This window comes from Herpailurus yagouaroundi, unplaced genomic scaffold (genome assembly GCF_014898765.1).
Source record: "Herpailurus yagouaroundi ecotype Mexico unplaced genomic scaffold, PumYag 188, whole genome shotgun sequence".
NCBI lineage: Eukaryota > Metazoa > Chordata > Mammalia > Carnivora > Felidae > Herpailurus > Herpailurus yagouaroundi.
Genome location: NW_024412419.1, coordinates 12,746,335 through 12,771,775, shown reverse-complemented (window position 1 = coordinate 12,771,775; position 25,441 = coordinate 12,746,335). Strand labels below are relative to the sequence as shown.

The 25,441-nt window shown below is 42.0% G+C and overlaps 1 protein-coding gene and 1 long non-coding RNA gene across 5 annotated transcripts in view; one reads left to right on the top strand and one right to left on the bottom strand.

Moving 5' to 3' along the window:
- The window catches only part of CYRIA (CYFIP related Rac1 interactor A), a 108,139-nt gene extending 103,978 nt beyond the window's left edge, over nucleotides 1–4,161 (top strand). For all 4 annotated transcript variants that reach the window (XM_040496121.1, XM_040496119.1, XM_040496120.1 and 1 more), the window contains one exon: nucleotides 845–4,161. In XM_040496121.1, the coding sequence (XP_040352055.1) occupies nucleotides 845–908 (64 nt within the window). In that variant the 3' untranslated portion in view covers nucleotides 909–4,161. The remainder of the gene's footprint in view (nucleotides 1–844) is intronic.
- Nucleotides 4,162–16,718: 12,557 nt separating this feature from the next.
- On the bottom strand, nucleotides 16,719–20,974 carry LOC121044135 (uncharacterized). Its single transcript, XR_005797158.1, has 2 exons — nucleotides 19,172–20,974; nucleotides 16,719–18,291 (listed from the first exon to the last, which is right to left on the bottom strand). It is a non-coding gene; the product is annotated as an uncharacterized LOC121044135 (long non-coding RNA).
- Nucleotides 20,975–25,441: the final 4,467 nt, after the last annotated feature.

Sequence of the window (25,441 nt, the reverse complement as noted above, 5' to 3'; positions counted from 1 at the left end):
AGGGCAGTCGCCTCTGAGTGTTGGCGTTTGTGGCTTCTGTAGATAGTGCAGTGAAGGAAAGGAGCACAGGCTTTTGGGGCAGACTCATTTGGGTCCAAATCAGAAACCACGCATGGTTCACAAATCACATGTTGTCAGATCTGGGGTCTGAAATGGATCATTTAAACCTCTCTGAATCTCAGTTTTCTCGTCTGTAAAGTGGAGGCAGTAACCTCTCCTGCAAAGCTAGTGAGTGAAATGAAAACTGACATGAAATGTCTAGGACGTGGTCAAGGTTCGATTACAATTTAATTCCCTTTTCTTCCCTTTTCATAAACCATTCCTATACCAGCTTAATGTGAGGGTGCAGATGTGCTGCCTGGTTTTGTTTGTTGACCTGCGTTTGTGCCCTCTTGTGGTGGCAGTGAGCATAGGAGCCCCCAGGAAAGTAGAAAACCATAGACGTTGAAGTTTTGGGTAATGTTGCTAGCCGATCCATCTGCGGAAATTTGTAACTCAGCAGGGTTAGCCTAGATGGTTGAGATCCTGCACTCATTCACGTGACGTCTACCTCCCCGGAAAATGGAATAGCTTATATCTCCCCCGTGTAATTCTTTGATTAGACAAAAGTCTCCTTGTTGAATAAACCACAATACAAAGTTCCTTTGGAAAGAAGAATCAAATATTAAGTCTGTCTGAGAATACTCTGGGCATTGAAGTGTGGTTAGTTGGCTAAGGCACAAGCCCCGGGTTGATTTGTAAATATCAGTTGTGTCTCTCAAGGTCAAGATGGGCTGAGAGTCTTCCCTGGCAGTCTGGCAGGTGCTGTTTACACACTGACCCCCAGTGTTTTCTCTCCATCCAGGTTCACTACAAAGCACTTGAATGATGAATCGACTTCCAAACAGATTCGAGCAATGCTTCAGTAGAGCTCTGCTCAAAGAAGAGGATCTATGTACTGACCTCAGAAGATGTATATGTTTACATAATTTAATACAGATTGATGTTAATACTTGTGTATTTACATAACCATTTCCTCCTTGTCACTGAAATACACGGACCTTAATTTGTATCCTGACTGACTCGACCCAGCAGAGCATAAATTGACTTGAGAGCCTTACCTTTGATGTCTAAAACAAAACCCCCTTCTCCAAAGTCAAAATTTGGAGATTTCGATCTTTACTCCTGGAGTCCTTTAACTACACCTGTAACAATCTGAAATTCCTAATAGTTTGTGGTAGTGTTTTAAATCTAGATGTGTAATCTCTCTGGGAAGTATACTTGTAGAAACATGAAGTATTTGATTTCCTGTGTCAGCTTGGCTACAAGAAACACAACTGTTATCCTGACAGAGGGAGAGAGGAATCCAAGAAAAGAAAAATGCATGTGAAGACACAGATTCAAGTGTTTCGAATTCAGCACGCCCCCTCTCTCTCCTCAGACTGCAGACCACATGTGCAGCTTTTTTGTTTGCACGTATTTATTCTGGATTTATATTCCTCTAACGTTCCCTTTTGATTCTTCAAGAGGAAAATCACCTGTGCTTGAATCAGTTTGTGAGAGAGAAGTGAGAATAGACAGATGTGCTGTCATAGCTGAGCTGTGAAAGAGGTTGTCTGGGAAGTGGGGGACGGGTTGGGAGCAAGGACACACAGGCAACAGGACAGTCATCTCTCTGCTTCAACCCTTTGGCTGTGAAACTGTAGTATTTTGATGACATTCCAGTTGTCTGTGGGGTGCTGGGTACACAGTCCCTCCTAAAATGAGCCCTGTCCTCTGGGGACCATCCATACAGCAACAGAGGCCTAGGGTACTTCATTGATTACCAGGAAACTGGGGAATTCAGAGAGAGGAATCCCTGCATTTTCCAGTTCCCTAATATTTAAAAGGCAGCTCCTCCCTGACCACACTGCTGGCTGGTTGGAATGTTTAAACCTTTGGTCTGAGTACCTGGGTTGAGTCCTAGCCTTACTGATCCATGGTGTGAGCTTTGAAAATACACTTAAGCTCTGTGTCTCACTTTCCTCATCTATGAAATGGGCAATTAAAACAATCTCCAAGAGCCCTACAAGGCAATGAGCCAATAAAATGGCTGACTCTTACATGCTTCCTTAGTAAACAGAGGCCAGGAAGCATCACCCCATCTTGTCTTGATGATTGAATATATTTGAATATATGGCAAGGCCTAGAGTCATCCTTTCTGCAGATCAGAGCTTGGAATGGAATCTTAGAAATCTCCCGTCTCAACCTCCGGTACAGAAATGAGACAAGGCTGAAGTCAAAGAGGATCAACTCCATGTAGGACTAGAACCCAGGATACCTCACTCCTGAATCTTCCCCTGTTCACCATGTGGCCTATGCATACATACTATAAGATGAGACTGGACACTTTTAAATCAGCCTTAAGTCTGGTTTATATTATTATTTGCCTATTTCTGATAGAAGGAAAGAGTTGCCCAGTGATTGATAATCCCAGAAATTGGGCCTGGGTACATCAGGGTTTCATTCACCATGTTCCAAGGAATAACTTGTAGACACAATTGATTTCCAGACTTTAGTGTCCAGATGGCATTCTCTTGAGTCTTCCAAAAAAAAAAAAGGGAAACATACTTTTTTTAAATTTTATTTTATTTTTAACAATAACAACAAACCCAGTCAAGTGGCAGAAAAGATTCTCTGGTTTATATCTACATGTCAGTCAACAGAGAGAGAAAAGACCTTTTTCCTTGGAGCTTTTCAAGCTGAACAAGTACAGCTGCCTAGATGGGGGGGTTCTCTCATCAGAACAGAAATGCACTTAGATGGCCTTCACGACCTTTTCAAGCCTAGGGATTTTAATACCTTAGAGGAAGCCAGAAAATGGGGTAACAATAGATGAACAAATTCATTGATTATTCAGCTTAAGAAATATTCTATTTGGCAGCCACATGTTATCTTTGGGCAACAACTGTCAAGAATTATAGAGGCGCTCAATGTTTATCATCATGGAGTCCATTTTTTTTCCTTTATCGGGTGAGGAGCTTAAGTCTTGGAGAGAGGAAAGGACTTGCAGAGTAAATAGTTGAGCATATTTATAATTTTTAATTAGACTTTTTATCAAGTGGGACCAAACATATGGGAGGGGCTGCTGGCCTGCCCCAGTTTAGCCAGGCTGCCTTGTTTCAAAGCTAAGATTCACCCGTACATGGATTCTCAAAAGTCCAGGGCCTGAACTATTGCCTATGATTATCAGGAGGACAAGTTAATTGAATGTCTGTGATCACTACGAGGTGATGGATCTCTGGTCCACTCCAGAGCTACTGTGGGAGACAAATTCTTTTAACAGACTGTCCTCCAGGCATTAGGAGTCCTTAAACAATCATGATTTTTTTTGTGTGCTGCATGCACATGTGTTCAAGATCCATGGGGTGGTTTAGGGGAAAGTGCTAGCCACAGTATCCATGTCAATGTTAATTCTATTTCATATTTGCTGTTTCATAGTTTTCAAGTAAACAGTGTTTGCCATTACTCAGATATTTATTTTTGGGCAGGCAACAGGTGAAAATTACATTTCTCAGATGCACTGCTGCTTTGGCATCATAACTATGTTCGCAGAAATTTTTCATCCATCACTAACAACAACTAATAGAAAGCAAGTGGCAGTGAGTGTTTTGAATTGTGGTAGCCCATTAGGGCTGCAGTATTGATTAACAACCAGAAAGAAAGTCTTGGATACTATCTTTTAACTGTTAGTTAATATCATGCTTCATCATTTGCTTCTACTCATCATCATTATATCAAGACATTAATGGTAAACTGAGGTTTTTATACATCATCACATTTAGGTTAAAAAAAAATCATGCTTCCTCAAAAGAAAAAAGAAGCCTACCCAATCTTGGAATCCAACTGTGCAGCAGAATTCAGAGAATTCTTATTCAATCTTGTACCCAAACAGCAACAAACCTTTTTTAAAAATATTAACAATAAAGAGTGGAATTTTATCCTAAAGAGACAAAAATTTTGGAACCCAATTTCCCCATTACATCTATCAAGGCTGTTGCATACACAAAGCTGTTTTAAAATTGTCATATGTTGTTTGCTAAAGTCATTGTGATTTTTTTTTTGCCTGCTTTGCCTCTTTTTGTACAGAAGTTTTGAGTGTGAAATGAAAATTAAAGTTTGGTACATATATTTAAAAATATACCTCTATTTTTATGATGTTCAAGTTTGAGTGGGTAATAAGCACATGATCATAGATATTTGCTGAACATCTGTACTTGCTAAATACCTGCTTTGGGTACCAGCAAATCACACCATCTGCCTTTCGCCTTCACCATATACAACATAAAATACTTACAATGTTCTGCTCTTGGTACCAGCTATATTTATTCATTTTAGCAAAGATCATTCATTATAAAAAAGACATAGAATAAACAGACATGATTGATATCTAGAGATGCATGAGACCTATTTGTTCAAGGATGCTAAGAATTCCTAATAAATACCCATATATTCTATTTTTTTAGTGCAGTAACACTTTATGGATTCAGCAAAGTCAGCCATTAACTTATTCTATATAAGTATAATTTTCAGGCAACTTAAGCCCTAATGCAATTCTTTTAAAAACTGAATATGGAAATTTTTAGGACATCCCTGCACCTTTGAAGCTTTTCACCTGAGACCTAATTGTGTGTGCTATCAATAGGTCAGAAAAAGACCTTCCATGGTGCCCTACACAAAAGACAAAGGCACAATAATTAGGATGATTTGGAGCTCAAAGGGAAATGAGTAGAAATGGGAAATTTTCTGTAAATAGAAACATTGACAGATTATAAATGGACAAAAGCCAGAAGGAGAAAGAAGGAAAGGGACCAAAGGTGAGAGAGAGAGAGACCCTAATTAAATGAGTGTTGAGAGTCAAGAGAAATGAAAAAATGAGTGTGTGTGATTGTCCAGAGGAATATAGCTAGTGAGGAATACCCTTCATGATAGTCAAGAAGTTGGTTGTTAATTGGGGTTCTCTTGGAAGAATGGAGATGAGGAGTTTAGCTGGCCACATTCATGAAACCTGGTGACGTGTGAGTACAGTGCAATCTGTATTCACACTAACTTCTTGCTTTGGGGTAACATTGAGTAGATAGATTTTACAGGCAAACATTGCTGTTGGAAATGTCTATACTATATGCAGTTATCACAATTTAAGTGATTAAGTAATGCTAAATAATATTGATCAATTTACTTAAAGTATTCATGTTCATTAAGTACATTGTTCCACCCAATGCCAAAATCTTGGTGTAGTGGTAAAACAAACAAACAAAAACTTGCTGATTACAACCACACACTCCTCTTATAAATAGAGGTCTTGAGTCTTCTATCTCTTTAGCTCAAAGTCAAACTCCAAAGAAGGGAGTTTTTCTGCCCTGGTCACATCAGGTTCCAAGTTCTATCAAAGTACTTTTTGAAATCATGGTAAGAAGGATTCTATGTAAGACTCAGAATTTTGTTTAGACTCATGTAGGCTGGAAGATCTTGTAAACTCACTTAAGAATGTCTTTTCCCTACGAATTCTTCCAGTTTTCCCTACAAGTTGCATATTCCTAGAGTCTTCCTTTTCTCTGCCTGCACTTACAGTTCATTTTTAAATTGTCCTTGTTTGCACCATGACAGCTTTGTTTCAAACCAGGGGCTACATTTTATTAGCCATTCCTACTCTTCCTAAGAGCGAGAGTCTTCAGTCTTGTGACTTGAGGACCAGGAGTTTTAAAAGGTTCCTTACACATTGAAGAAGCATGTCACTAGGAAATATCAAAAGTACTTGAAGGAAATTATAGAATTATTTTCTTCCAAATGTCAGTATATATGGTTTTTCTTCCTTTTGTGTAAGAGAAATAATGCCATCACTGTGGGGAGAGATACAAAGAAAGGTGATAGTGTTATACGTGAATGTGGGTTGAGAAGAGAAAAGTAGAGGGAGCTCTAGGTTGAACCAGTTGAGTATTCACTACCTTCATGTGCCATGGGCATTTCCACACCTGTGATATTGTACCCCCTTTTCTTCACTGCTAAAATTTTCTTCACTATCTAAAATTTACCTGTACATCAAGGCCCGTGTTTTACTCCTCCTCTTCCAGAAGCTTTCCCCAACTACTGCAATCCATGCTAATTCTCTCTGCCTTGATCTCTAATGCATTTGATTTATTTGATGCTAAATATAGGCCACTGAACAGTACTTTATATATTTGTTTTTTATACTAGATGTTAAGTGCCTAAAGGAGGAGAATGTGTCCCTTATAGGGTCAAGTTCAAGATAGGCAGGCAGCCAACAGAAGCTGCCTGTAAAGGGAAAACTTGAGGATTCTGACACCTGAATGTGCTGAAATGAAACCCTGAGAATTTCTATAGCTCACAGCCATCCACACTAACAAATTGCTTGCTCCATTGGCTGGTCAATTTTATTCCTGGAGAAAATATTTACCTACCTGCCAGGATATTTTTAATGTCTGTGGACATATAGCTTGCAGCTTGCAGCTGATATGCCAGGAGTCCAACTGAGAAATCAAGCTGTTGTCTCGATCAAAAGTCAGAGTCAGTTAGTCCTGCTCAGGGCAGGCATGCTATCAGATGAAGTCTAGCTTGGTCTGAGACAAGGCTGATACTCCATCAGAGAACTAAGCTTGAGGCAAAGGCAAAAGGGCAACAGCAGTAGTTTCCAATAACTAGACAAATCAGTTCAGCACCTTGGATAGCAATCTAGGAATGTCCAACAGTCAGTCCATAGCCATTTATCCTGGAACCTGTAAGTCCTATTACTTGGTTCATCTTTGTGTCTAGAACTCTGGTTATAAAAGATAATATGTTCATTAAAAAATTACATTGCTAAGTAGCTGGAAAAGCATTTTTATTTGTCCTTGGACTTCTGAGTATCACATAAGATGGGCAGAAAATAGTTTCGGAAATGGCCAGGTATCATCTTGAGTTTTCATATTTATAGTGTTTTTAGATTCAAGTCAAACTCATAGGAATGACCTTCCTTATTCCTTACCCTAATTCCTTCAGCTCATCATTAAGTCCTAACAATTATCCTTTCTAAAGAGCTCTCAAAATCAATTTCTCCCCAGTTCATTTTTCTTTATTTCCTCCAACGTTCATCATCTTTTCCCTAGAAGATCATCCAGCCTTTACTTTCCCTCTAAACCATTCTCTAAACAGCCAACGTTCCTCTTTCCGTGACATATATCTGGCCATGTTTATATAATACTATTACCTTTAGCACGTGTTCTAAAATATGTTCTCAGAGATGTTAATTGATGTTGCATCAAAAAAAGTTTTCAATTTGCAAGTACTTATGAAACAAGGTTAAACGTATTTTACTTACCTATTTTTTACTACCAGATTTTTTTATTCATTGTAAATCTCCACAGGAGGGTACAGCATATTCTGCATAGGAATCAGCTTGTTGATTTCTACACACACAAAATAACTTGTTGGGATTTCATGGAGATTTCTTTGAATCTACACATCAATTTGGAAGAATGGACATATTAAAATAGGGAGTCTTCTGATCTGTGAATATAGTAAATTTCCCCATAAGGTCTTCTTTGATTTCATAAGGTGTTTAACATAAACTGTGAATAAAGGTAGCTTTACTTTTTCTTTCTCAACATGAATCCTTTTTGTATATCCTCCTTGCCCTATAACACTAATTAACCTCTAGCACAATGTTGAATAAAAGCTGTGAGAATGGATATTCCTCTCGTTCCTGATCCTAAGAGGAAACATCTAATCTTTCAACATTAAGAGTGCTGTTAGTTGTAGGTTATATGTACATGCCCTTAGTCAGATTGAGAATCTCTTTTAATTGCTGAAAAACTTTATTAAGAATACATATTGGACAAAGACACTAATTCAAAGGGATACATGCACCCCTATGTTTATAGCAGCATCATTTACAATATCCAAATTTTGGAAACAGCCCAGGTATCTACTTATTGATGAATGAATAAAGGTGTGGTGTGTGTGTGTGTGTATATATATATATATATATATATATATATGTATATATATATGTATGTATATGTATATATATATGTATATATATATATACAATGAAATAATATTCAGTCATAAAAAAGAATTAAATCTTACCATTTGCAATGACATGGATGGAATGGAACTAGAGAGTGTTATGCTAAGCAAAATAAGTCAGTCGAGAAAGACAAATATCATATGGTTTCTCTCATATGTGGAATTTAAGAAATAAGGCAAGCAAGCAAAGGAGAAAGAGAGACAAACCAGGAAACACACTCTTAACTAGAATGAACAAATTGATGGTTACCAGAGGGGTGGGGGTGGGGGGCGGGATGGGTGAAATAGAAGATAAGGATAAACGAATGCACTTGTCATGATGAGCACTGGGTGATGTGTGCAACTGTTCAATCACTATATTGTACACCTGAAACTTATATAACACTATACGTTAACTATACTGAAATTTAAAAAGATAGATAGATAGATAATGTATAAATAAAATGAAATAAAACACACACACACACACACACACACACACACACAAATTCACCACACTAGTTTCTCAAAAATATAGCATATACAATGTACAACATTTAGTAAATTAGGTGATGTGCAGAGAATCAAGGAAAATTTGTCCGTACAATAGAAACATATCCATAAATGGAAAGATGGTAAAATTAGCACACAAAAACTTTTTAAAAGCTACTAATAATATGTTTAAGGGGTTAAAAAAAGAGTACTGTTGGATTTTGGAAAATGCTTTCTCTGAATCTATTGAGAAAATCACATCTTTGCTTTTCTTTTTAGTCTATTAATATGGTGAATTATATTGATTGGTTTTTGAATGTTAAACAACTTTGCATTGCTGAGGTAAACTCCATTTATTCATGATTTTTTGTCCTTTTACACATCTTTATTTTTGATTTTTTAAAAACTTGTTGAGGGGTGCCTGGTTGGCTTAGTGGGTTAAGTGTTCGACTTCGGCTCAGGTCATGATCTCACAGTTTGTGAGTTGGAGCCCTGTGTCAGGCTCTGTGCTGACAGCTCAGAGCCTGGAGCCTCCTTTGGATTCTGGGTCTCCCTCTCTCTCTGCCCCTCACCTGCTTGCTCTCTCTCTCTCTCTCTCTCTCCCAAAAATAAATGAAACATTAACAAAATTTGAAAAAAAAACTTGTTCAAAATTTGTGCGTCTATGGTCATAAGGGATATTGGCTTTTAGTTTACTTTTCTTGTAATGATTTTGCCTGACTTTAATATCAGAATAATTCTGGCGTCATAAAATGTGTCAGGAAGTCTTCCATCCTCTGCAATTTTTGGAGGAATTTGGACAGAATTCACCCCTCCTTAAACTCCTTGACCTACTTAATTCCTTCCCAGTCTTCTTATATTAGCTTAAGGATCACTTTCTTTTCAGAGCCCTATCTAAATCCTTAGATTTTTGCATCTTTCCTAGGTATATGTAGCATAATCCACTATATTTACTCTTCCATAGCATGTATTATGTTTATACTTGGTTTATTACCATTAATTTTTGGCCAGATGTAAGCTTCATGCAGTCAGAGTTTTTCTCCAGCTTGCTCACAATTCTATCACAATCGCCTAATAATACTGTGTAGCTCATGGTGGACTTGAACAACTTCCTTGTTAAGTACATTAATTTTTGAAACACATGCCCTATTAAGGATCTAGTAAGAAGATTGTATTTTTTTCCTGTGAGATAAAATGGTGTCAGGAATAATACTGACAAATTTCTTAATATTGTACCATCCTTACATCCTGGGCTAAACTCTACATAGTCAAACTGTATCCTTTTTTTAGAGTGTAGTATTGTCTATAGCTGTCTTCTCTTTGGTTTAGTTTTATTTAGCATTTTTCTCAATGTTAATAGTGATACTGGTCTGTTATGCGTGGGTATGTGTACAAATAGGCAGGTACACAATCCTTACATAGAGTTTCTTCTAGGATCTTTAAAAAGATCAGAGAGATTTGTTTATTTTTTTGCTATGAATTCTAGAACTGAAAAAAAAAAAAAAAAAAGGAAAGACTTACGTGTTGTTTGACGACCTGAAACAAATTACTTAAGAAATTATTTCAACCGACATTTTTAGGGAGGCATTCGCACTCAGTATTACTGATTTTTTCCATATGTGTGAGCCTTGTTCACGTACTACGTACATTTCTTTTGATTTTTAGTTTACGTTTTTGTAGAAAGTGATATGTTTTGTCTGTATTTGAAATCATTTTGCAAAAATTTTTGTTAATTATACATTGTTTCACTGTTTTCTCTTTATCTGTAGTTACAGACACTTCCGTGGAATATTTTTGAGTTTGTGTTTCTTCCTTCTTTTCCTCGATTAGACAAATGCATGCTTTATCTGTTTGTACGTGTGTCCGCATACATGTATGTGTGTGTGCTGTATGACCTAGCTGCCGAGTAGCAGCACGTGGCCTAAGAGAGGGAGGAAGAGCTCTAAATTCGGACAGCAGCCTGGGTTTTCAGTCAGCTCTCATGACCTAGTAAATGCGTGATCTTGGGCAATTTGGTGTCTCAGTTTTGCCATCTGTGAAATGACGTTAATTACTAAAAATAACAAAGGGCTTTGTATATGGTGACCGATCATTAATTTTTAGTTACAACTACTTCATTATTTCGTACTCTCTTGGTTAAACTTTCTTATTTTCATTTATTAACATTTTAATTGATTTTTTAAATAACGTCGTGTGGAATATTTAGTGCTTTTTTCTTAGTGTATGGAAAAACTCAGGAAATGCATTTTCCTGTGGCAACACCTTTAGCTGCATCTCATTACCATTTTTACTATGCTGCTTTATACTCTGGGTATAATTTTTAATACATTTAAGTGTTATTTAAGAACGATCTTAAATATCCAAGCAATTGAGGATTTTGTTGGGTTTCATGCTCTAATTTTGTCATTGATATTGGTATTATTGTATCATGACCAGAATGTATGATCTATACTACCACTACCGGGGCCCCTGGGTGACTCAGTCGGTCAAGCGTCTGACTTTGGCTCAAGTCATGATCTCGTGGTCTATGAGTTCAAGCCCCGCATCGGTCTCTGTGCTGACAACTCAGAGCCTGGAGCTTGCTTCAGATTCTGTGTCTCCGTCTCTCTCTGCCCCCCCCCCCCACTTTCTTTCTCTAAAAAATAAACATAAATTTTTTTTTTAATTTAAAAAATTATACTACCACTACCATTTTGGAATTCATCAAGTTTTTCTTTATAGCCTAATCTTAGTTTGAATTCCCCCCCAAAACAGAGCTTGATCCCATCACTTAGGCACAGCTAGTTTACTGAGGAGATGAAACCAGACAGGAGGAGCAAGCAAAGAGGGAGAAGGAGACAGGGAAAGAGGAGCACCTGACAATTGATCCCTTGTTCAACAGGTTACTTTATGTGAGCAACTGAGGCACAGTCCTCTCAAAACCCTCTACAGAACTGTGGGGGAAACCCCTCAGTTGCCTCTCACTGAAGGGCTGGATGCTAGAGCATTCACCCACAGTTCCCCCCTACCCCTCAATTAGTTGAGCTTTATCCCTGGGCTGCACCTGTGCACGGGTTGAGCAAGCTTCCTTGACATCAGAGAAAGCAGGAAACAAAAACATGGGGAGAGGGAGAGTTCAGCCCCTGAGCAGACCATTGACAATGAGCAGCAGAACTGTTCGCCCAGAGCTGCCTCTGACATCACGGGTAGGCCCGTGGGGTCAGGTGTGGGGACCCATATTGTCTAGTGCTCATAAAATGATCTCTATTTGCAAAGTGCACCAACGATAAGGTTACATTTTTAAGCCTCTTTGAGGTGTGATTTCCAGTCTTGGCTTCTATATTTGTATAAAGAAGAAGCCCAATACTTCACAAAGCAGACAATACTATTTAGGGACATACAAGAGTACTACCGTTCCAAAAGAAATAGAGATACAGCTCTACATCGTCCTCTTAATCAACCAATGGTAAACCATTGCTCATATTTATTTGAGGAAGATTTTCTTTATGTCCAACTGGAACTTGAAGAGTAAATAACTCTAGTACTCGTGAAGAATAGATAAAAGATGCATTTTAGATTCATTAGCATGAATAATTTCCTGAAGATGCATTTTTATTACTCTCACAAAATAGTAACACAGACCTTATGGAGTGCCTTCTTATTAGATAAAAATAACAGCTCTGTAAGAAATTATATTTTTTAATATTCTATGAAAGGAGAGGAAATCTTGATTGCCTCTCCTTAATTAGGAGACTTGTCCTTTTTTCTTTGGTTTCAATATAAGATGTTGTTGCACTTTAATCCTTCTGAAAAATCATTCCCAAAAGATTTTGGATGGTCCCATAATCTGATAAAGTCAGCATAAAATTAATTGTGGCGACTAAAAAACATACACTTACAAAAACAGAAAGAGCAGCTAAAAATATTCAGGACAGATGATGGATTAACACGGCTACTGGTAATTGGGGATCTTATGTAACGTAAGATGTTACAGATGGTAAGAATTACGGAAATGAAAGGTCTCACTCTGACAGATTTTGCCAGTGTTTTTAATAAATGTCCCATTCTAGCCTTAGAGTGAGTTGGGTTGTTTGAGAAGCAGCCATGCATGGCATGTTGACTTGAACTACCTGTCATTAACTCATTTTGTGCCCTCAAGAGAGCTAGACTGGACCTATAGAACTGTAGTTGCCCATGCACGATTTTTTCAGAGAGTTTTCAAGTTAGCATCTCTGAATTCCTAAGGTGATAAGGGAAGAGCATTGGCCCAGGGGTAAAAGGAGGAAATTCTAAATGAAAACATTTTTCGTCTCTTCTCTGAACTCCTTTTTCATTCCATTTTTCAGTTATCCAATGACTTATACTGAGTGTAAGACCATGCACTACTTGCTAAGAACATAATTATGAAAGTCATCTTGGTGATGGTGGCTGAGCTGAGCTCTGAGGACCAGAGGGAGACAGACATAGGGGCAGGAAGAAGAGGGTGACTACATCAGACAGAAGTGACAGCATGTGGCAGGAGAGCATGGCACCATCAAGGACTTCATATAACTGGTGCACATGGGTTTTTTCCCTGGGGGTATAAAAGATGGGAGACCAGTAGAAGGTGAGGCTGGACAAGAAGGCAAAAATATATGATGGTGACAGGAAGAGAGGGAAAGATTTTAAACTGAGAAGCGACATGGCTGAATTTATGCCTTCCAGAGATTATTTTGATGGCTCCATGGGAAGATGATTTGGAAAACATGGACTGAAGGGAGGGAACTGGAGAAGGAACCAGCAATTAGTAGTGAGGACACAAGTAAGTATAAATGCTTATAAATAGCACTTACCAGGAGGAAGAACGAGAAGGTAGATGATGTGAATATCTAATTATGAGTGTTATCTCTCTAGGGGCTGTGGTGCATAAACTGAGGCTGGAAACATAGGTAATATTTTGAATACGGGTGTTTGCACAGCTAATATGTACAAAGGTTTAAAGGTCACAGTGTTCCCCAGTAAGCCAAGATCAGTGACAAATCACCTGTTGTCAATGGGAAGGGATGGTTTGGGTCATACCACTGCTCTCCAAGCCACCAGTGCTACATGGCTCCCATCACACCTCTCCCGGGGTTCTCCACAACGTGCTGGTTTGGGGCAACTGTTTTGGCCCTAAGAAACTTCAAAGCTTAATATCAGGACTTGGGGACTCCATAGCCTAGGCACTGATATGTCACGGAGTAAAGGAAATGATAGCTTCAGGAGGAGGTAACAATACATGAATGAAGCATCGGGGAATGGAGACTTCAATCAATCTCTGATATTTCAAAGACTAGATCTAGGATAGCTTAGGAGGTATGTGCAACTATCACCTCAAAGTACAGATTTGCATAGAAGGGACAAGGGAATCCTTTATCAAGCGGGTCTGGAGACACTGGCTGGTTAACATAGCACACATCCCAGTGCCAGAATATTGTCTCCTGTTGGGTTCCCGAGCTTGGCCTGCTTTTCCTGCAGAAGCCAACGTTGATACATTCCTCTCAACAAGTCCTGGTCTGGAACTTGGATCGGTTAATGAAGTTTTTAAACTCACTTCACGATCTACAAAGGAGGATTGCCACGCAGTAGTGGGAGAGACAGACATCCGATCGTCCTCATTCTTTCACCCCTAGCTCAACCTAATACCGTCATTGGCATCTACACTGAGCAATTCATCCGAAGATGTCAGATAGTGTCTATAAAGCCACCATTGCTGCTATATCCTTCTGGAAGAGGTATTTTATCCTTAGTCCAATGTGAGTGCTTCTGGCACCAGGTGTTTCTTCCTCTAAATGCCCTGTGCGTGCTGGAACAGATGATTATCCACGCATGCAGAAATGTTTACTGAGTCCCATCCATTTTGTCCTGGATCCTTCCAGCTCTGACGTTTGATAACATGCATGTTATATTAGACTATAGTGAGGGCACTGAATGAACAAGTTCACAAAACAAAGACAGAATTTTACTTTTCTAACCATTTTTATTTTCAGGGTTTCATTTGTAAACTACAGGGCATACCATATTTGTTTAACTTCATCTATCTGAATGACACTTACTTCATTAAATTAAGAAATTTTAATTAACTAATGAAGATTTCATTGCCTACTCTTTTTATGTTCATATTAGGGTAGGTCATTTTGATGACAACTTTTATAGCTATAATTAAATATTTCTCATAGATTTAGTTAAATTTGCAAATAATAAGGCATATTTCATCTTTATTTTATTATTCATGACATATCCAATTTAGCCTTGTGGCAGTCACCCAGCTTTCTGTGTCTTCTCTTATTTCTTTTCACAAGTCTCTTCCTTAGTTAAGAAAAAAGCATAAGGTACTGATATATCAGGGTTGTAATATCCATGCAATTCAGAAATAGACCCATGAACAAAGGAAGTGTTTCTTTCTCCGCTGTGATAGGTGGAGTAAGCCAACCCCAAGTGACCAGCACACATATTTATCTCATAGCTTAATCAGCATAAATCCGGACAGTGACAGCTTGGCACGTGTTCTCTGGGTTCTATGTCATTCAGAAACGCCCTTTTGTGACACTCCTAGAAGAGAGTCGTTCTGCTGATATCTGCACACCCCAGGGCTGGGGAGCTTATACCTCTAAAGAAACACTGGTCAATTAACATTTAACATTGATTTTTAATATATTCTTTATATTCAGCTAAAGTATAAGATTGTAGTTCTTTTAATGGCGCTTTTGGTTAACCAACTACTACAAATGCTCAGAAGCCTAAAGTGAAGCAACGTTATGAACATCAGAGTCTGGAAGACAGAACAAGTAGAGCCCATTGATTTTTCTTTCCACGCTGATGTGGATAGTCTCTTCTCAGAGAAACTGGTACCTCTGTTCCTATCTTACTGGTTTCTAGACCTTCAAATAGGACACTTTGTATGGACTTAACTTTAAAAAACATAAAGACAAGAATCCTAAATTCTCAAAGCTTGAGGGATGGCCTAGTGCAAGTTTCTCATCGTTTACGCAGGAAGGCAAATTCACCAAGGGGAAGCCACTTGCCCAAGGACTGAGCCATATTTTTTTTTTTTACCAAAATCCCAGTCGCAATACTATTGCATCTTATCAAAGTGTTATTACTGTGGTTATGAGCCATTTGGATCTAGAAAGGAAGCACCGCAGCCCCAGACACAGGCCAAAGATGCTGAGGTCATAGGTCATACTTACACATGGGAGTCAGTCTGTTGTTGGGACCTTGAGTTTCCCTAAACATCTGTGGGACATTTGTCAGACTCCACAGATCTGAAGACCCTGCTCTGTGGCCATGCTTTCACTCTTGATCTAAAAGCCTGCCTCTCTCTTTCAGCTACCCCACTCCATTGTCATGACCGCCCCACACCTAGGCATCCCTCCACCTCCAACAAAAGCCCTTCCCTTCCAACGAATGGTTTCTGACTCCTCCAGCCCACCCTTCCGAACACCACAGTTGTGGCTATTTATGCTGCTTGTTTTCCCACTGTTCCCAGGTGGCTGCCTTCCTAAGAGATTGTTTCTGACTCACTTTTCACATGGATCTATATGGTTTTCTCCCCAGCAAAGTTGGTCTTTTGGAGGGTAGAGAGGAAGCTTGAAATCCTCTGCATTTCCTCACTCTACAAACTGCACCTCTCCAGCAGGTTCATAGTTCCCAAGTAAGCTAGGAGAGCCACCGCTAGATGTAGGAGTTAGCACACGATCTGGAATATTTAGTAATATCAAATGAATTTGGCCCACTCTATTGTTATATTCTACCTTCTTTGGTCTAACATCTATCAAATCAGCTTCCACTCATGTGCCCTGCTTTCTACTTATATATTAGCAGAAATTTAAATCCTTTTTGGTTTAAACTATTTCCACCTGGGCTTTGGTAGGTATTTTTATTGCTGGAGCCAGTACAGATGTGACCTTGGCTATAGATCCAGGGGCAACAGACGTGGTTGTGGTAGATTTTCAAGAAAATAATCAGCCTCTATTAAGGCATGGGACAGGAATAACCGACCCCAGGTCAAGTTATGAGAAGGTTTTCAGGTAAAGGAAGGCTAGTCTCCAAGAAGTCAATTTCAGTGGCAAATGGACTCGGAGCAACTTGGAGGCTCAAGATTGTCCGTATCATCTGCGTCCAATCAGTTGTTCTCGTGCCAGATTTTCGTATCTTCGTAATTCCCAATAAATGTCCTGACTTTCACGTGATAAACTTGACAAGACTTTGAATGCAACTGCCATTTTAATTCAGCAACCTGCCCAATACATTTTTTTGTTGATTTTCCTAACAGTAGCCCTGTGGTTATAAGAAAAAAACAGCATATTTTAGGGTCTTTCTGATCCTTAACATAGGACTTGAGTTGATAGTTAAAGGACTAGAGTTTGTCATTTTTTGTTCTGTAATTGCTCGCTTGTACTCAGAAGAGTCCTCCCACACCACAGCTCGCGTGGTCATCATTACTACCAAATGGTCATGTGCAGGAGCCACTTGGGCTCCCAAGGCATGTCTTCAGTTGGCACCTCACCACATTCAACCACAGGTGACAGCTTGACTAACCAGCAGGCCACTGCATGCCATGGACCACTAGCTTCTCATTTCCCATTAGTAAACAAAAACAAAAAACCCAGCACTACATTCAAGTTTAAAGACACAACCAAACCAATCCTTAAATCTCATCTTTGTGGGTCTATCTCCTGAGACTACTTGCCACAACAGTTCTCCATCAGCCAGGGCACAATCAGGAGACAGAATGCATACAGTTATTTGAACAGAGAAAATGTAACATCAATAATGACTAACTAGAACAATAGCCACAGTTCATCTATAAAGGAGTGATGAGTCACCTAAGAATTCCCGAAGGTTGATGGAGGGCATCTGTGGGAGAAATAAACTGGGAAGGCAGAAGGCTTTCTCCAAGGATGGGACTCTCCTCATTGGAGAAGGTGTAGGTTGTACTCTGTGGACAGCAGAGAAGCTCAGTGGCTTGTCCCAGGTCAAAGCTGATGCCCAGACACCAGGACGAGGGTGGTGGGCAGGGAACTACAGCTGAAATACCCCTCCCAGGTATAAGGAGGCTGAGACAGATGGGCAGGGGCCCACAGCTGGAATTGGTAAGAAAGAAAGGCTCCTCCGTGGTGCTTGCGGGCCAAAGATGGGAGGCAAGAAACCACAGGCATGACTGACAAGCTGGAAACCTACCGTGATGCAGGCAAATCTGGGAGCTGGCTGCTGGAGAGCCTGTGAGCCCTTAGAGGTGGCACTGAAAGTCAAAGGGAAATTGTCCATAGGGTGGCCACCACAACTTGATAGGGGGAGCCCCATTAGATGTCCCTAAATGTGACTCTGGCAGCAGAATGGTAGTTGGAGGAAGCAGCCCACCAGAGTGAAGTCCCTTCTTCTTGACCTGTCCCTTCTGCGCCCTCTACTGGAAAAGCTAAACATTGCATGCGCTGACAAAGGGAAAATATTTCCAGGGTCCTTCATCATCACAGAGCAAGCAGTAAAATTTGGAGCTAACAGGCAATAAATTGATATTTGGCACAATAGCATCAATTAGTATGACAATAGTTAACATTTTATATGGTCTTTACATTTTGTCAAGTCACCTTTATGTTTATAACCTTATTTCACCCCTCCCATTATTAACTTCATTCAAAGGATGAAGAAATTGGGTTCAAAGATGTTGACCGATCCAGAGCCCCCACAGCTAACAAACAGTAGAGTTGGAGTTCAAATGAGATTTTTAGATGCCACATGAATTCTTCCTACCAAACCCACGGCCTTCCACTGGGGGAGCTGGAAGGAGGGGAGAATTCATTGACCATTTCAGTAAACCAATTTTAACTGAACATCCGCTATATGCCAGGCACTGAATCAGGTAATCGGTACACGGAGTAGATTAAAGAGACATGGTCTATGCCCTCATGGAGCTTACAGTCTAGAGCGGGGTAAGCTAACTTTATCTTAAAAGATAAATATAAGTAATAATATTTTAGGCTTTGCAGGGCAAAGAAGCAAAATCAAGGATATTATATTGGTGCTTCTATAGCCATTTACAATGTAAAAATCATTTCTACTCAGGCTGTACAGGCTGCAATAAATAGTTTATTACAGTGATAGATAGTTTGTTGAGCTCCGGTCTCGATAAAGAGATAGGTAAAAAACTAAATGAATGCAGTGTCAGAAAGGCACAAAGGAAAAGGAATGGTTCTATGAGAGAGAAAAACAAGGAGATGTAGGGAGAGATTAAGACAGAGGATCAGGGAGGTTGTATCTGAGGAAGGACACTGGGACCTCGGCCTGAAGGGTGAGTTGTTAGCTGGGCAGAGTGGAGGGCAGAGCATTCTGGGCCAAGGCAACAGCCCCCGGGGAAGGGAGAGCCTGGTGCATCCAAGAAGTCAGAACAAAATACACACACACACACACACACACACACACACACAAGCACACACACACAGCAGTGGAGCTGGAACACAGACAGCAAACAGGACAGGAACATGGACATGATAGAGGAAGTTAGGGCATCAGACCTTCAGGCACTTAAGAGGGGAGCCAGGAGGCAGTCATGCCTGGGAACAATCGGAAGTCAAAGGGAAGGAGGAAGAGGGAGGAGAGCAGACGCAAAGGCAGAGCGCGATTCAGCAACCACGGGGACCTCACAACCTCACAGCCTTACCCAGGAAATGCTGTTACGCGTGTCAGCCTTCAGGGCAGGCCCACCTCTGGAGCCCCCAGCACTCGCCAGCACACATTCCTTCCGGGCCTGTACTTTGCTGCGTTCGCGGAGAGTCCAAATCACCTTTCCATTCCATCATTGCATCTGTTGCTCCGGGCCTGACAACAAGGGCAGGAAAGCAGCCTGGCCCTCTCCCCAGTTGGAGATGGAAGCTGGACAGTTCGGGCCCTGGCAAAGGACACAGGAGAAAGGGTCAAGACTCAGAAGACCCGGGCTTCTGTCCCGGCTGAGCATGGACTTCACATTTCACCCTTGAATCGGGGTTCTGATTTAAGTGGTCACAGAGACCCGCTCACGTCAAGGTCAAGAGCACAGACTCTCGTATCAGATGCTCCAGGTGCAAATCAAGCATCTATCGTCCTCCAACGACCTGACTGTGGTCGTGTCACTGAACTTATCTGAGCCTCACGCAGCTCTCTTATCTTCAGGATTGGGACCATCCTGGAATCTAACTGGTCGGATTGCTGTGAGTAGCCGGTGGGTGTGTGAAGGGTTGGGACAGCGCACAGGACAGAAAAAGCATTCAGGAAGTAATTGCTCTATTGGCTGTTACTCCATTGGATCTTTCCATCACTGTCTGACATAGGCAGGGCATAGTCATCACCCCATTTCATAGACAATGGACTTGAGACACAAGAAAGTTGAGTCTCTTGCCCAGGGTCTTGTGGTAGAGCTGGTCCTCAAACTCACATGTGCTGAGCTCCAGAGCTCAGTGTAGTTATCTTGGGCGAGTCATTGCAGTCTTGTGGGCCTCAGTTTACCCAATAGTAAGATAACATGGGTAGACGGAGGTCAACTATCTCTAGGTTTTCTTCCTGATCTGACCATTCACATACGTACAATCCAATCTGGGGATTTTGCCGATTTGGAAAAAGCAGGTTCTGCCTGTGCACTCTTCCCAGTGTTCCCCCCGGGGGTGCTCGGGCAGGGTCGTTCCTGGCCTTCTAAGCTCCAGGGCTTTCCCAGGCCCCCCGTCAGCCGCCAGCCCCCTGCTCCATGCTCCACAAGCTCCCTTGTCACATAAAATTCTCCTTCTGACACTGTTTCCCTTTAGAAAGAAAGTAAATCATAACTTTTCACTTAAGCGTTTCTGCTTCTAGTCAGACCTGCTTTAGCCTGAAGTTGAAAAACAGTATATTTGGTTGGATCACATTTCAATTCAGTCTAATAGATATTTGCTTAAGGGGGAAAAAGGTTGAAGAAAAAAGGGAAATGTCAAAACGGAATAATAAAATGGTCTATAAACAGAAGCAGGTTTTCTGCGATATGTTACCCCGATAAACCCGATAATGGTTCCCAAATGCACTGTCCTGGTTTGATGCCAGCCTGGGCGGCGGGGGGTTCTGGGTTATTTTTAATTTTACTGTAGCCAAACCACGACCTCATCCCGAAGGAATTCTCTCCCACCAAAGAGCTGTATCGAGTTATTTGTCGGCTGAAATTCATTTGAATGTGGACTCATCGGAAACATGTGTGGCCACAGAAGCAGCCAAGAGGGAAATCTGGGGAAAAATAGGATTTCCAAGGAAACCCTTCCCTTTGTTTTAATGAAACAAGCTGGTCCTTGCGGGGCCTAGGGGCTTTGGTAGCGTCGGCCCCGAGCCTGCTGCATTCTGTGACCTGACCGCTCCGTGCCCTCGGCCACCAGAGCAGACCCCCACTGTACGGCAAATGCAGCCCTCACCCATCACCCTCACCCACTTCGCTTCAGAGTGTGGGAGTTTTGGCCAACGCCCACACAACTTAAAGACAGAGCATAATAATGGCCATGAATGATGTTAAGGATACCCCCCCTTCAGCAAACACGTGCTATGGGCATTGTGCTAAGACCGTAGTTTCTCATCCTCACAACAAAAGTATGAGGAATGATTGGTCCCCATTTCATTGGCAGAAAGACTGGGGCTTGGAGAGTTTGACTCCCTAATAGCACCTGGTTATTTAGTGGCGTAATCAAATTTCAAGTCCAAGCCTGTTGTATCTCAAGCATTGGTCTAGCCACAATGCTTCTCTGAGAGATTTGGAGATGAAAAGTGACTTCAGACTGGGAGATCAGGCAAGGCTTCATGTAGGAGGTGGCATTTGAGTAAGCGGGAAGCATGGGTAGCATTTAAATAGGGGGAGATACGTGTCAGACAGAATATAAGTCAGGGAGAAGGAAAATGGAATGGAATCCCAGAAGGAGAAAAAAAAAAAAAAAAAAAAAAAACTGGCTGGGCGACTCCCAAAGGAAAACGGTGGGAAACTGGATGGGAAATGTCTCGTGAGTCAGCATCTTGGGAAGCACCTGGTTTTCAGATGATTGACAGGCTTGACCTGAAAGGAGATGGAAAGCCATTGACAGGTTTTCAAAAGTAAACCTGTCAATGATCTGTCATCTGGGAAGGGGTGGCCCGGGAAACTCGGGAGGGAGGTCATGCAAGACAGCCAATGGGGTAGAGCTCATGAGATGGGAAAGGAGGAGCAGAAGAATAATCTAGAAGATTTAGGATGTTATATGGGGTGTGGGAGGGTGGGAAGGAGGAAACAATCTAGGATGAATCCCATGTCTCTGGTAAGAGTGATGGGGGCAGGGGGTGGGGGGGGTGTGAATGGGATCATTCACAGAAATAGGTGTGAGTTTTTGGGTAAAATGAGAGAATCTTGCTTTGGAATACGTTCAGTTTAAATTACGTTGTTTGTCTCCCCGGCTCCCACATGAAAGGACACAATCACGTTCCCCTCTGTTTCTCCCAGGCTCCTCGCACAAGCCTCAGCATGTAGAATGTACTCAGGGAAAAACACGGAACTGACAGATTGGTACAATCACCCCACGTTCCCCGCAGCCTAACAGATTTCACCCACCAGCAGAACCGGGTTTTGGTCACACTCGGGATCCCGATTATACATGCAGGAGAAGCAGCACGTCCGCAGCTCACACAAGTTTCTAAATCCAGAAAGAACCAGAGGAGTGGCTATCTGAGATTGTCACATAGTCACTTCTGGGGTGGGAAGAGATGTGCCATTAACTCAGGACCCTGCCTCTTACCACGCCCAATATAGAGATGGACCCATCTGCCAACAAGCCATCATGGCCAAGATCTCAAAGAACCAGGACGAAAAGCCTCCTCCGAGGCTCAGAGTAGACGGGAGATACAATCAGTGGCTTTGGTTTTCAATCAAGCTCTTTCCTGTGCAAAGCAACACTGTAGGAAATTGATTATTCTATTGCCTTCTCAGAAATGGAGACTCTGATGTTGAAGAGAATGGTTTCCTGTAAGACAAAAGAACAAAGGTTCATGGGTCTGGGAGGATCATAATTTTTTCTAGTGTCTTCTAAACGATCGTGATAAATAGTGCGTGTATCACAGAAGGCTTATAAAACAGAGGATAATGCACTCCATGATGTCCCAGTTGGACAGAGGCTTCTCAGTCCATGTGATTGTCCTGCCTGTGCCCACAGACAGCTGGGGTATATGTTGTTCCTGTGATTTGGCTCCTCCTTTCCAAACTAGGGCCATTTTTACCCAGACAACCCTATGCGAGAACAAGGGCGGACAGGGACAAATCTGTTTTGGGAAGGTGTCTGTCCTTAGGAGTCTTAATTTCTCAGAAGGGATTCTCTGGGGCCGGGGGTGGGGTGGTTGTCTGTTTTGAGAAGACATAATGAGGAGCCACTCAACATGGCGTTTTCAAACATTAACCAGGCATAACAAAGCAGTACAATAAATCTCGAGATACCCATCGCTCAACTTCAACAGGCACCACCATTTTCCCGTTCTTGCTTCATCTGTAACTGCCACCCACTCTTATTTTGTATGTTTCTGCCCAACCTGTGATTCGATCATGCCAAGCAGCGTGTTACGAAGAATCACAGCAGAATCACAGGCGCTCGGCCGCTGCCGGAGTAGGAGAGCTTGACAGAAAACGCCGTTGTTTATCTTCACCCTCCAGGGCTTGCGCAGGACCTAGTGTGTAGTTGGCGCTCCAAGAGTGGCCTGGTGACGTCTTCCTAGATGTGTGATTTTGGAAACACCCTTTGATCTCTCCAGCCCCAGATTTCTCATCTGCAAAGGAGGAACAAGAAAAATCTGCCGACAGAGTGATGATGAGCATGAAATCGGGCGAGGTAGGCTGAGCCCACAGTCAACTCAGTAGGGCTTCCCCTTCTGCCTACCTAGTCCCTCCTCAGTTACGGGATCCCCAACCTTCCTAAGTCATGGGAATTAAGATGGGTAGGTGGGAAGGAAAAGGAAAAGAAAGGCAGGGTAAAGGCAAATGAGGAATAAGGAAAAAGGACGCAAGAGAAAGGAAAAACATAAAGCCATGTGGAATGAATAGGAGGGGAGCAAGAAGGGGGAGGGAGCCCTCCCAAGCATCCTGACACCAGCCTCATGACATAGCCACTTATGGCAGAATTGTGCATGTCAGGAAATGTCTCCCGTGTCCCCAGCTGAAAAAAAAAGGCAAAGGGCTGGGCACTATTTGCCTCCGGGCAACGTCCATTTCCTCCATCATCCCCCACCCCAGCCATCCAGGGTCCTTATGTCCGCTCCTCATGGTCCCTTCAGGACTTGCTCCCTGTAGAGTGTCTGGAGGAGGCACCACACTGGAGTGTGAAAGTCAGTGAGCTCTGAAGTGTCCAGGGAGGAGGGCGTGTATTCCCTTCCATCTGGTCTGTAGGAGTCCCGGACTCAGACGATGAGAACACGGGGGGATAGGAACTGTGGCAGAGCTCAGTCAGGCGAGGGGTGGCCGTGGACAGTTAAAAGTGGCTCACGTACTCGCAGTCAGAGAAGACTTCTCCAGGAGGGTGGAGCAAGCGTCTGTGTCTTAAGTGAGTAAATGTTGACGCAGTAAAGAGAGGAGGAGGAGCTACTTTCAAAAGAGGTAAAACTCCTATATTTGGTTGGTCCACAGTTTAACCTATACTTTCAAACATGGGGAAGAATTTTTATTACATTACATTACATGCTCACCCCCCCCCCCATTTGCAGATAAAGATGGCAGGGCCCCTACCCCACAGACCTCATATTCTTTTCCTCACTGTCCACTCTAGCCTTGGGCAACCCAAGGATGTCTCCCCCACTCTACAGATTAAACAACTGAGCTCTGCGAGGTTCTCTCATTGCCTTGACAGGCTGCAGCTTCCAAAGTTCCAATTCACTGGTTGTCTATGAACCCCACCCTCCACCCCCTTAATCAGCCCCTTGATTCAGATCTGGAACCTTCATGTGGCACTTTTTGCCTTGGAGAAAATCAGCTGTGACCTTGGCACCCATTCCTGGCCTGCCAGTCCGTCCACGGTGGGAATCATTCCTCTCTAGATCCCCCGCCACCGGCACAGGGTCCAGCAAAGGGTTGGTGTAAACAAATGTTTGTTGAATTTAAAGTCACTGAACCTGAACTTAAGGATACAGAATGAAACAGCGGCAGTCACCAGATGGTCTGCGTTTTGCTGGCAAATACTCACATGTGAAGAACACCCAACTATGTGGTCTGGCTTTTGCATATTCCATCCAGACGTTTGGCTTCAGGTAGAAGCAGACTAGGAAATCCTTAATGAACAGACTAGTGTTTCTTAACATGTTGAACCTCCAGACCGCTCCATTGTCTCCTGTGCTGGGGCTGCTGAGAATTCAGCATTCTTAAATGGGCTGGGCAGCCAAGAACCCTGGATTAGGACGCAAGAAATGAGCAAAGAGGAGAGAGAAGAGCAGGGAAGCCTCACAGCCCATGCACAGGAGTGCCTGTTGTGTTGGAGGAGGGCGAGAAGCCTGGTGGCCAGAGTAGGGGAATGTGAAGACAGAAGCCAGAAAGCTAAGTAGGAGTGAGTCGGGCAGAGGAAGATTTGGCAGTTTTATAGGTCATAGTAAGGATCTGGGTTTCCACTTTGAGTGAAATGGTGAGTCATTGTTGAGTGTGGAACGAGGAGTGACTTATTACAAATTGCATTTTAAAAAGGACACACTGACTTCTTTGTTGAGACCAGCCTGGGAGGCGAGCAAGAGAAAAGAAGGACACTAAGAGGATTTAGGAAGTGGAACAGGATGGGAATGGTGGGAGGGCTGAGGTATGATAGGATCCCTTCGGCTTCCCAGTTGTCTGTCCTTTGACTCCAGGCCAGTGCCCATTCAACAAATGCTGCCATATTCCTGGAACTGCATGTTCATTCAACAAATTCAATGAAGGAAGGAAGGAAGGAAGGAAGGAAGGAAGGAAGGAAGGAAGGAA